This window comes from Ascidia mentula, chromosome 9, assembly GCF_947561715.1.
Source record: "Ascidia mentula chromosome 9, kaAscMent1.1, whole genome shotgun sequence".
NCBI lineage: Eukaryota > Metazoa > Chordata > Ascidiacea > Phlebobranchia > Ascidiidae > Ascidia > Ascidia mentula.
In genome coordinates this window covers 4,381,441-4,394,831 of record NC_138574.1, presented here as the reverse complement: position 1 = coordinate 4,394,831, position 13,391 = coordinate 4,381,441, and the positions used below count along the sequence as shown (strand labels likewise).

The 13,391-nt window shown below is 35.7% G+C and overlaps 1 protein-coding gene across 1 annotated transcript; it reads right to left on the bottom strand.

Moving 5' to 3' along the window:
• Positions 1-3,607: 3,607 nt before the first annotated feature.
• On the bottom strand, positions 3,608-10,444 carry LOC145914190 (tolloid-like protein 1). Its single transcript, XM_083001979.1, has 17 exons — positions 10,300-10,444; positions 9,306-9,371; positions 9,047-9,240; positions 8,819-8,966; positions 8,692-8,727; positions 8,318-8,499; positions 7,607-7,754; positions 6,964-6,999; positions 6,628-6,812; positions 6,169-6,319; positions 5,884-5,910; positions 5,437-5,621; positions 5,018-5,168; positions 4,779-4,808; positions 4,305-4,504; positions 3,975-4,122; positions 3,608-3,698 (listed from the first exon to the last, which is right to left on the bottom strand). The coding sequence occupies exons 1-17, from the start codon at positions 10,358-10,360 to the stop codon at positions 3,676-3,678; spliced, it is 1,971 nt and encodes a 656-aa protein (XP_082858105.1). The 5' UTR covers positions 10,361-10,444; the 3' UTR covers positions 3,608-3,675.
• Positions 10,445-13,391: the final 2,947 nt, after the last annotated feature.

The following is a 13,391-nucleotide window of genomic DNA, read 5'->3' as shown; positions in this document are numbered from 1 at the left end:
TTGGAAATTCACTAAAAGCCTGTTTTCTTAAACTAACAATATCTCCTGTGCGTATCTGAGTTAAAACCAACTTTTCAAAAAAATGGCATTTGGTCTTTGATACAGTCGCGTGTATGTGGCATGCAGTGTCATGCGAGGGTCGTTTACACATCACGATCTGTCCAGGACTGAAATGTCAAACGGAAACCGTTGGATTTGGATAAGTTCAAGAAACGGAAGTGGTTTACCGACTCCATGCATATTATGCGTTCTGAATTATGCCAAGGAGCGCAAGAGGTCGGTAGCACTGGCAAACAGCCCATAAGATCAAAAATCGTGACATGAAGTGATTACGTACTTTTGCAAAGTGGAGCCAATAATATGAATTGTAAAAGCTGCAGACAGATAGCCACTGTTTCGACCTAAAAGGTCTCATCAGTGTATAGTCACCACAACGTGGAAGTCTTTGCTTTGCCGTTTTGTCAGCAAAGTCGTCAAAAAGTCACTCCAGCTGCAAATAGTGGCCATCTGTCTGCAGCTTCCACGATACGTACTTTGTTTGACATTTGCTTGCTTCCAGTTAACTAACACATGACATTTACCCAATGATGTCAGTTATGGCGCCATCTTTTAAATGTCGCGTCATGCATGGCGTTTGTTCCACCGGTTGCTACATTCTTGTACAGGAAGATGCGGATGGAATTGTCGCAACACGAAAGTTTGGGACATGCCTACGTCACGTAGGGTCAAGAAAAAGTGCACCCGGTTAATGGTTTTATCTACGCGATTTATGCTTTTATATTTTTTATCTGAGAAATTTATTGATCAATTGAATGAGCGTCTCATACACAGCATTGGTTGCAAATAAATCTATTCCTCATGCTTTCTCACTAAAAAGAAACGTAAATTAGCATCAATGAGGCGATTATTCGTGTGGATATTTGAGTAGCCAGGTTTTTGTTGCCAACCTCCCGAATGATTCATTACCTGACCTTCTACTAAACGTCTGAGTTTATATTTAACTTGTAACTCTCAAGAACAGTAAAGCTCCTCATTAAGAATTCATCGTTTCAGTACTGACCAATTCGTGTGTATACGTGGTATAAACTAGTAAAGATAAATGTAAATTACTATCTAGTATACAACACCAAAGTGTTTTGAAATACGAATGTATTATGTAATGACATTTGTGAGTAAGTAAGCATGCATGATTGCAGAAAACGGATATTGCATTTATTCGCAAGTTGGTAAGTGATGTAAAATGGGAATACAGAAGATCAAATTTACCAGAAACTTGTCATCAGGGAATATCACTTGCCCCGTGCAGCAGGCCCTAAAAACAAAACCGTTAATTTCGTAATCCTCAAAATAAAATTCAATAATTGTTGAAAAAACGATAAATATAGATTAAGATTCAAAATAACATTCAACGCTGGTAAATCAAATGAAATTTGTCGTGGAATAATCTTCGGGCATTACGGCACTAAGATCCTGGTGGCAGGTTTTGAGCAACACGAAAATTTCTTTCAAAGAAGTATAAAACACGATGGAAAAAAACACTCACTTGTTTGGTATTTCAACACAAACCCAGGGTAGGGAAATACTTTGTCAGATTTAAACCGAACTTGTACTCTTCTGCCCTTTGAAGTAAAACTGTAGCCTTTTTCCAGTCTACCAGAAAAACGTCCAATCCCCCCAAGCTCATCCTTAGCCTTCATTAGATTTTATTGAAATTTTATATATTTACTTAAATTGTCGAAAATTATTAAGTCCACGGGGATTCTCATAATCTACAGCAAAAGATCGGGCAACAAAGCGAAACACTTGGTATAAGCACATTCAGTACTCTAAAGATCAAAATAACTTACTATTAAAAATTCATAGCGTGGTTCGATGTTAAAATTTACAACGAAGAAACGAATCACGTGACCCGTGGGTGCTTTAAACGACCAGAAACAGTTTTCGTTGTTAAGGTAGTGTGAAGGCCATTCCGGTGACGTCAGTACTTGCGTCACACCAATGGTCAGTGTGCGGTTTCTTACGCCGCATCGTGTATTTGTCGCATGGGAAGCTAAAAGTTTTGACAGTGTTGTAAAATTATTTACAAAAATCTCGAGGAAACGATAAGTTCAAGGCCAAGCACAAAATAATTTTAAGTACATGTTTTTTACAGATCGGAATTGATAATCAATAAAATCTTGTGACAAACTTCATTTTAGCAAGATCGTGTTCCTTGGATTTGGTATACAACTTTGGTAGCTACCAAAAATTAAACAACTTAAATCGTATCAGTTTCCTACCTTCTGCCCAGTTAACAAGGCTTCCGATTACAATCAGAAAGCAAATGTACCCCAAATCCATCTTTTTCGTAATACTAAAGGATGCTAAACGACAAAATATTGCTAATACGGAATGTCAGTTAATAAATGGAAAATTCACCAAAAGCCTGTTTTGTTAAACTAACAATATCTCCTGTGTGTATCTGTATTAAAACCAACTTTTCAAAATAATGGCATTTCGTTTTGGTACAGTCGCGTGTATGTGGCATGCAGTGTCATGCGAGGGTCGTAACCAATCATGACCTGTCCAGGACTGAAATGTCAAACGGAAACCGTTGGGTTTGGATAAGTTCAAGAAACGGAAGTGGTTTACCGACTTCATGCATATTGTGCGTTCTGAATTATGCCAAGGAGCACAAATGGTTGGTAGCGCTGGCAAACGGCCCATAAGATCAAAAATCGTGACATGAAATAATACGTACTTTTGCAAAGTGGAGCCAATAATATGAATTGTGAAAGCTGCAGACAGATAGCCACTGTTTCGACCTAAAAGGTCTCATCAGTGTATAGTCACCACAAAGTGGAAGTCTTTGCTTAGCCGTTTGGTCAGCAAAGTCGTCTAAAAGTCACACCAGCTGCAAATAGTGGCCATCTGTCTGCAGCTTACACGATAAGTACTTTGTTTGACATTTGCTTGCTTCCAGTTAACCAACACATGACATTTACAAATACCCAATGATGTCAGTTATGGCGCCATCTTTTAAATGTCGCGTCGTGCATGGCGTTTGTTCCACTGGTTGTTACATTCTTGTTGCGGATGGAATTGTCGCAACACGAAAGTTTGGAAAACGCTTACGTCACGCGGGTACAAGAAAAAGTGCACCCGGTTAATGGTTTTATCTCCGCGGTTTATGCGTTTATATTTTTATCTGAGAAATTTATTGATCAATTGTATGAGCAGTGGTTGCAAATAAATCTATTCCTCATGCTTTCTCACTAAAAAGAAACGTAAATTAGCATCAATGAGGCGATTATTTGAGTGGATATTTGAGTAGCCAGGTTTTTGTTTGCCAACCTCCCGAATGATTCATTACCTGACCTTCTACTAAAAGTCTGAGTTTATATTTAACTTGAAACTCTCAAGAACAGTAAAGCTCCTCATTAAGAATTCATCGTTTCAGTACTGACCAATTCGTGTGTATACGTGGTATAAACTAGTAAAGATAAATGTAAATTACTATCTAGTATACAACACCAAAGTGTTTTGAAATACGAATGTATTATGTAATGACATTTGTGAGTAAGTAAGCATGCATGATTGCAGAAAACGGATATTGCATTTATTCGCAAGTTGGTAAGTGATGTAAAATGGGAATACAGAAGATCAAATTCACCAGAGACTTGTCATCAGGGAATATCACTTGCCCCGTGCAGCAGGCCCTGAAAACAAAACCGTTTATTCGGTAATCCTCAAAGTAAAATTCGATAATTGTTGAAAAAACGATAAATATAGATTAAGATTCAAAAAATAACATTCAATGTTAGTAATCATATGAAAGTTGTCTTGAAAAATCCACATTTAAAAGTTGTAGTAAATTGCATGCTTGCGGGGAACTGTCTTCGAGCATTACGGCACTAAGATCCTGATGGCAGGTTTTGGGCAACACGAAAATTTCTTTGAAAGAAGTGTAAAACACGATAGAAAGAAATACTTACTTGTTTGGTATTTCAACACAAAGCCAGGGTAAGGTAACCTTTTGTCAGACCTAAAACGAACTTGTACTCTTCTGCCCCTTGAAGTAAAAGTGTAGCCTTTTTTCAGTCTACCAGAAAAACGTCCGATCCTCCCAAGCTCATCCTTGACCTACATTAGATTTTGTTGAAATTTTATAATCTACAGCAAGAGATCGAAATTTTAAGTTTGTTTAAATCGTAGAAAATTATAAAGCCCATGGGGATTCTCATAATCTACAGCAAGAGATCGGACAACAAAGCGAAACATTTGGTATAAGCACATGCAGTACTCTAAAGATCAGTATAACTCACTGTTACAAAGTCGTGGCCTGGTTCGATGTAAAAATATACAACGACGAAACGAATCACGTGACCTTCGGGTGCTTTAAACGACCACAAACAGTTTTCATTGTTCCCATAAGTCAATTCCGTAGGAAAACCTGGTGACGCCAATGTCTGTCTATAGCGTGCTTTCCTTCCGCGATCTGTTACGTCACATCTTGGTGATGAAACTGCAATTGCAAAAATATGATAATGTAGGTATTATGTGAACTTCACATTTCAAATTCAATTGTGAAATTTTTGGTATGCTATACATAAGATTAAACACAAATAATTTAAAATTGAATTCTAAAAATTGTAAGCAAATTTTGAACAGAATTAAAAAAGAATTGTAACATGTGTGTTTGTGTTATGCAATATACCGCTATTTGCTAACGAAAGGGATGTATGAAATGGATTGCAGCAAATAAAGGTAGATGTTACAAAATACAAAAACTCACTAACCCGTTGGATATAGTAGGTGAACTTTCCGGTCTACAAACAAAAACATGTTTTTAACTTCTCTGTGAGCTATTGCGCAATAAGCACGCCAAATACAGGATCACCATTTAGATTTAAATCTACAGAGCCTAGGCTATATTTATTGGACAGTAACATGTAGTTCCGCTTTTTTTTAAATAGTTTTTTTTTAAATAAACACGCTTACTTTCAAGAGAATATCGATAAAAAATAAATATGCGTACATGCTGAGTAATCGATGGAGAACCCGTTTCTGGTCACAGAGTAATCAGTTGTAAAAATCATCCGTATGACATTTGCGGGGGAAATCAACTTGAAGCCACGCTCCACCATTCCATCAAATGTTCCAATTGTGTTGTTTTGACCATCATATACCTATTCACAAAAAAATCCCATTTGCCATTTGTTTACTTAAAAAACGTGCTTTTAATTAAGGGCATTTATTGGACCCAAAAAAGGATAGGATGCGATTCTTACAAACAAAGAAGGTAGTACAAAGAAGAATGAATCAAATTAAAATGCTAAATTTTAATTTCAAAAGTATTTAGGAATTAGTAATCTATTTGTACCCGCTATTAAATTTACATACGTATAAACCTTCAAATTAAGACCTTGTTATGTGGTTGAGAGCACCAGAACTTACTTTCAATGTGTCGTGAACCAACTCGGTCTCAAACCAATTGAACTTAAGCAAAACTTTGTAACCCGGTGGTGCTTCGATCACCCATTCGCAATTGTCACCATATCCATAGTCACTTGGATATCCTGGTGAACTCAAAACTTTTGTGACTCCTACTTTGGCTTTTCTGCGCAATGTTCCACATCGCACTAAGAATCGTAAAAAAGTTTTTTTTTAGTTGTCAAGTTTTTCATATATGCTGAACAAATGTATCATGCAATTTTATAGCTTTGCAACAAGCTTAATAATTCTACATCTTAAAGATTTTGTTATCAGAACAAAAGAATGTTAAGTTCTTTTAAAATAAAACATTTAGCTGAATCTAAAAATCGTTTAGTCCTCCAGAAATATGAAATGGATTTCCGAGAAAAATGTTTGGAATTCTTCTAAATAACAGCAAAAAAAACTTACCAGCCGGGGCTAGAGTTGTTCTTGGAACTGAAAAGAAAACGTTTTACTTTTCAATACACAAAATCTCATTGAAACAAAATTTGATGTTAGTGCGGGTTGGAAACAAATAGTGACTTCGTGTTTTAGTAAAAAAAAACTCACCACAAATATCGCTTAATTTTTAAATGTTTTTTTGCGTATCTTGGTATGCAGTTAAGGTTTGGTTTCAATGAAGAATATTTTCTGCTATCTGCTGTACGTATATTCCATTGCACGTATATTTACTTTTAAGATAAATGTACTTACTTGCTGTGTAATTGATGGAGAACCCACGCATAGTAAAATAGACATCGCTTGTAAATTTAACTCTCACGATGTTCAACCACGTATCATATGAATAGCCACGATCAATATATCCATCAAAATTTGCCAATGAATTATTCTTGTCGTTGTAGAACTGTTTTTAGAAAGCATTACATGTAGCAAATCATAAACTGCATATGGACTTACACCAAAGCTCAACAAACTGTCTTTATAGCCGTTGCATTCAAACCAAGTTATTGACATATATTGGAAACATCAATAAATTACATAAAAATATACATATGTTTATGGCATTTGGTAACTCATTCCGGACTCGCCTAATTTAAACTACACGAGTTGATCAACACCAACAAACAAACAGTTTTTCCGGTTTTGACATCATTGGCGCATTTAATTTTGCAAAAAAAACTAATTTTGCCCACTCTATACAATCTAACTTACTTGTAGTACGTCATATGCCTTCTCGATATGAAACGAGCTAAACTTAAACAATATTGTATATGCCAGAGGTGCCTCGAAAAGCCATTCGCAACTTTCCCTGTTTCCATAGTTACCAGGCCAACCTGGTGACGTCAAAACATTTGTAACGCCACTGTTTACGGTTCTACGTCGTGGGCCGCAACGAGCTGAAAAACAAAAAAGATTTTTTCAGAACTTATAGGAGAGAGAGAGACTTCCACCACAGGTTGTATCTGAAGGAAGCTCTCAAAATATTTTTTTGACGTCTAAATTTATAATCTTTAAATAAAGTGTAGAATTTGTAACAAATTTACTTACAACTCGTTGGTTGATGAGTTATAGGAATATCTGCAACTGTAATAATAATATTTGTTGGATATTTTTAAAATAAATGTATAAAAAATATATCTACGCCATCAGCTGTCACGTTTATTTCTATAAACCCTACTATTTAATTCGTATCTCACAAAAATCATCAATCACTAGTTTGTGATCTGACAAGTGTTGTTTATTTTTCCAGATTGTTTTATAATGCCGAGAAATAATTTTGTTGATAATTATGGGTGAAGTTCGAAAAATATTTTGCTTGTGAAAGCAACGTTGCTAGGTAGTGGCCACATCCCAAGAAAAATCCTGGGTCTTCCAGAAGACTGGTAGACCCATATCCAGGTAATAATAAATCAAAAATACTTTTGTTAAATACATATACATGTAAAAACCCAAGCCAAGATAGTTTATGCTTATAACAACTACCGACCAAGCGGGTCGTAAAATGAATATAAATAAATAAAAATAAAATAAAATAAATCAAGTAAAAAAACGGAAAAATTCGAAAAATAATATTAAGTCTAACTAATGAACACTAAAGAAGTGCCTATATACGCAGTCATTTTAACAGCATAACAACATTTAAACAGGTAACTTTGTTTAAATTAAATTGATTTGTAAGAACCTTACTTACTTGCGGTGTAAGTAATGTTAAAACCAAAAGCCAACAAGGTTTTATCTGAAACAAACCTTCCCCGTACGAGGTTAGTTCGTGAAATTAGGCTTGAACCGGGTGGTAAATAACCAGAAAAGTTTCGAATCAGGGTTTCGTTGTCGTAAACCTGAAATAAAAATTGCAGAAATAAATCCATTCTGGAATTGAAGCTTGCGTTAAAGTAATGACACATTTGTTGCTAAACGCAAAAGACAAAAAAAAAAGAAAACATGTAATTAGATTGTGTCCTTTATACTTCGTAGCTATCTTGAATAAAGGTTTATTTTGAGAAAAAATAGTCTTTGCAATGTAAATTACAAAACAAAATTATTTTTTTTTAGTTTTGAGTATATTTACACTTACAGTGAAACGTTTAAACTAGTAAAAATTCCTACAAGTGTATCATGTTTACCCAATAATGCAAAAGTATAAAGGCATTAGGAATATAAAAAAACATACAATATTCTTCTATTAAATTTTGTTTTGCATATATTGTCATTTTTCTTCAAAAAAAATGGTTCCATGGCTGATAAGGTAATATCGCTGGCCCAAGCTATTTTATTTCTTTAGTAATTTGCTTACTGTGGTAGATTGTTTTTTAAATACAAATTTAATTTGATGTGGATACGAGGTGAGCGGTTTGTTTTAGTAAATGTGCAAAGAAAAATCTTGCTGTTTATATTTTCTTACCACAAAGTAGTCCGGAATCGCCATGTTAAAGTATTGCATCACAAACTTAATTTTGTAACCGGATGGTGCTTCGAGAAACCAAACGCAACTCTCGTTGCTGTTATAGTTATCGGGCCATCCCGGTGAAGTCAAATCGTATGTGATGCCGATGTTGACATCTCTGCGTTGTTGGCCGCAACGAGCTTGAAATCACGAAAGAACAAAAGTTTAAGGTTTTCTTTTGCAGAGGCGCCATTGTGACGTTTACAAACTACGAAACTGGCCTGCGGAAAGAGACATGAATCTTTTTTGTAATCATTTTGTAGCCTGTAAAATTTTTGCCACAAAACTTATTTCTTGATCTCTTAAAAAATTATTCACTGTTATTGCCTTACTTGGAGATGGTGGTCTTGTATCGTTCAGTTCAGAAACTGCAACCAATATACATGGGTTGTGATTTGACAAATATAATCATACTTGACCAAAAAAATTTCCAATATGTCACTTTTCAAACGTACGTACTTGCTTCATAACTTATGGAGAAACCTGATCTAGTAATAGATCCATCTGTGCGGAAACGAAGTTGAATCGTTCTGTTTTTCGACTCGAAAATAAAACCAGTTTTCCTCGTGCCACTAATAACAGAAATCGAACCTTTCCCACCCGTCAGCTGTATCACAATTTAAAAAATGGTTACCTCAATATATTAGCAAATCGTTTGTGACGAATTGCACCGAAAAGGCAACTCACTATTATACGGTCCCAGGTAAGTTCGGTTGTAAATGAGTTGACCACGAAAAGGATCACGTGACCTCCAGGTGCTTCAAACAACCATAGACAGTTTTCCCTGTTACCATATCTCCCAGGCCAACCCGGCGACGTCAAATTCTGCTTCACGCCCACTCTGGCTGTGCGGTTTGTCGCGCCGCATCGTGGTGGTATGCCTACATTATAGCGTGAATAAATCTTACTCTCGGGTATTACAACAGAATTAAGTCGACATATCTACCTGTTGTAGTTTCAGCATTTACTGAACCTCCATTGGTCGTTGTTTCTACGACTGGTGTGGCAGAAACTTCAAACAAAAAAGATCAGTGCGTAACATTGTCACATAGATGAGCAATTACGGAAGCTACTATGTGCAATTAGGAGTTAGGACATGTTTGAAAATCAAGGTAAGTGACTGAAACTTTACTTCCAATTTTGGCGCAAAATTTCGTTATTTCGTTTTTGGATTCAGTTTACCCTAAATCAGGTTTTTCAACTTGTATGGGTCCGAGGACCACCTAAATATATTAACTCTGTAGAGCCCCTAGACCAGTGCTTCCAAACCTTTTTCAGCTTACGACCCACTTTTAATGCAAGTTTTATTGCGCGACCCACAATGAGATATGACCAAACGAATGAAAACAATTATAATGCAATAATTACGTGATCTAATAGAAAACTGTAACATATAGAAATGCTTCTAGGCCCACTGGTTGGGAAGCACTGCCCTACACCATCGTAATATATGAATGGAATCGCCATGCTCAGATTTCTATACCTGTTTCGGTTTCGAAATGTTGTAAACCTAGATTTGTCGTTATTTCCACGGGTACTGTGGCGGATACATAAACAAATACATAAATTAGAATGTAAATTTTATCTAGTGAACATATTTTAAACTTTAACCCCTTGAGTTTTAAAAGAGTTCTATTTTAGTATATCAGATTATTTCATACTATATATATAAATTATCTATTCAAACTTTTTGGCAATTTTCACGTCTATACTGAGTAACTATTACCACAATGAGTCATTTTAAACTGTTCGACGAAGGAAGGTAAACGAATATGAAAGTGAAAGAACTAGTCAAATAATAAATGAACTTTACGTAATAATATCAAAACGTTTAAACATTCATTTAAATAACTTTTGACAGAGAATTAATAGCAGCCTTGATATCTTATTTATCCTTACTAAACCTCTTACTCAACAAATTTTGCAAAAGAAAAATTTACCTTCTGACCAGGTCGCATGGCTTCCAATTAGGATCAGAAAACAAATGAAACCAAACCCCATATTTCTTCAGAATCTTGTGATAATAAGATTTCTGTTGCGTACAATTGAAAAAATGGCGGGTAAGTCAACGAGAAAACACACAAAATTACAAAAATTACATGCGCTGATTCAGCCTTTTACCAATGTGATTGCGCACATCTATGCATCTTAGCCTGTAAACTGATGCTTATATAATATTTGTCCGCTCGTACGACTGTCGTTAACACATCACGAGGTCCCGCCTCCAAACACTTTAGAAACTTTCGATATGAATATTCGGAAATGACATGCTATTTAGCATTTATCAACTTAACGGCTTGATGGTGGACATTTACATACAAATGAAAACTGCTGCTCAAATATGTGCAAAATTGAATTAGGGTTATGTAGTCTGCTTCCTGCTGAGGCGCGCTACAGGTTGGCAACACAAAAATGCTTTCAGACAGCTCAATAAACGTGACACGGCCTGTTATGCACTTAATTTGAACCTTTGTTTCCAGTTAACATGCCTTGACAAATAAATTAATTTCAGCTGTGTGGTGAATAGCGAACAAAACCATTCGTGGCTTTTGCTGAGACAAATAACAATGACATATTTCGCTGTCTTTTGGTTGCACCAGATGAAGCTTTGCGTTGCCAATTACTTTGGGTGAAAACTAAGTTTAAAAGAACTTCGTTCAATATCTTTGAAAAATCTATGTTTTTGACATGTCAATATGATGAACTGTTATTAACACGTCCATGATTGTTTCTCAGTGACGCTTAATCATCTAAAATCAAAGACTATCATTTTGACATATCGGATTGTTTAGCGTCCTTGGTGCTGCTTCGTAAATTTATGGTGACTATTTAAGTATCATAGAAAAAAACCTGATTTCCGAAACACTTCGGTACATACTAGGACACCTGTTGTCATCACAACGACCATGCTACAAACGGCATACCTAATATAAATACAATCGACTTGAACAAAATTTAAAAATAACCTGCATGAGTTGTACTTGTTCGTTGCTTAAATATTCTGTTTTGCTACAGGGACTTGGAAACAACTATATGAAAAAATATTATTGATTATTATATTAGTATTTTTTAATTTTACTTTATTTAGTTTTAGTTTGTCACACAAAATAATGAATCCTGTAAGCTTGAAAACGAAATTATTCAAGGTTTAAAATTAGGAACGAATTATTAAACATAAAAAATAGTTACTTCAGATATCGTGCGTACAACGATTATTTTTGCTAGAAAAAGCACATCACTTGGGCGAATCAATTTCGCCTCTTACGACGTACACAAAAAGAACTCAAGTTCAACTGCATAGTGGCATACAAGAGACCACCGTCGTTAGAGAACTTATTGCTGCGCCCAAGGCAAATAGCAGTTGCGTGGTACTGGGATCCTATCCCTGTGGGCATTGCGCCTTTAAGCGCAAAACATGGTCATCATTAATGCTGTTAGATCGAGAAAGATGTATCACCAAAGTTGGACAGTATGATAAATACAAGTCTGTTTTTACGACACCACCGCCCACATCGAAATATTAAAACTAACCTGCAAACCGCCCTACTTGATGTTGCGAACAGTTTGCCTATAAAATCAAGTTCGTTGATCGGAGAAACGAAAATTAACCTAGAAGAGGAGAAGGAGACTGGAATGGATGACAGACTTAACGCCATGCGTCATTTGTTGGCCCTCAGGCAAATCAAAAGCGGAAATTAAAGAAAAGGTTTTCTGATTTGAAAGGTTCCAGCACCCAACAGGTTTCGTTAAGTATCGCAAATAATAGGCATGAACTGAAACTTTTGGGGAAAGATGTCACTACAGCAGTTACAAAAAACAAGAGCATTTTCGTGTAGCTCGACCGAAGGAAAGTCCGACAACTTTACGGGTATAAACCCAGACGCTTTAAAACAGATTGAACCCATTACCGCTTTGAATCTAAAAGTCGAACACGCGAACGAAAACACTGAAGTTACCTTTCCAAAACAAAATGGTGCGATGAATGTTTATTTCTTTCGAAATGCTGTCTCTCTAGCATTTACACTGATTGCGATTATAGTTTACCTAGTAGCTATGCAAGCTAAATCACTGAATTCATGTTTTGTTTGCAATAACACTTGCAAATGTATGTATCATTCTTACAGTGCACTAAAGGTCATCGCTTACACCCAGAGCTTTGTTCTGTAAGTCTCTAATCTTTATCGCTGACATGTGTAAATTTAGACCTGTTGGAAACAAACTATGTTTTGATGATAGCAGTAAAATTTGGACACAATGTGCGGATTTCCTTTTGTCGTTGCGTAAACACAGCGAAGAAACGAAGAACTTTGATGTTTTTAAAAAGCTCCGTACAGTATTTACAGAAAACCAAGAAAAGATTGCCTACCAATTGCAACAAATTTAATTCCAGCCTTATACTCCGACAATATTGGATTTTTTCTTTTCTACTTAGAGTTGACAGAAGACAACATTGAAGGTTTTTTGAACAACGTTGGTAGAAATACTGCCATGCTACTTTCTTTCAAATTACAATGTAAAAAAGCAGCAGAAATCATTAAACAAGACGAAAAGTGCCTTGTGTGCTAGGTTGTTTGAAAGGTAAAAGATACTGGTCAAAGACTGACAAAAATCACTAACCAATATAAATTACAACGAGGGTTTTAAATGTTTATCCACCGGAAGTTACACAACTTTGGTACAACTGACTAGATTGTAGTGTATACGATGTTGTGCTGTTATGTATTACTGACCAAATCCGCCTCTGCATAAGTTTTATATGTAGTTTCGGAGCACTGTGTCGGATTTTGCCGCCTGTTCTGTGTTGGTATATTAATTCCTTAAATACTCACGCCAATGTCTTCATCACCTTGAATCGATAATTGCAATCCTATCAGCAATATATATACAAGCATGAAAATTTAATTTCTACAACATTTTTAGATGTATTTTCATAGCAATATATTGCCATTCTCGAAATGAATGTAAAAAGAATGAGGCCACAACAAAACACTGGAATATTCTCGTGGTGCCGCAGTTTGTTGTAGGCTACATG

Bases quoted from the DNA above. Each gene is read 5' to 3' on its own strand.
- LOC145914190 (XM_083001979.1), bottom strand. From the start codon at position 10,360: ATGGGGTTTGGTTTCATTTGTTTTCTGATCCTAATTGGAAGCCATGCG. The intron at 9,372-10,299 runs GTAAATTTTTCT...TTTTGTTTGAAG, and splicing joins CCATGCGACCTGGTCAGAAG to TTTCTGCCACACCAGTCGTA. The intron at 9,241-9,305 runs GTAGATATGTCG...GCTATAATGTAG, and splicing joins AAATGCTGAAACTACAACAG to GCATACCACCACGATGCGGC.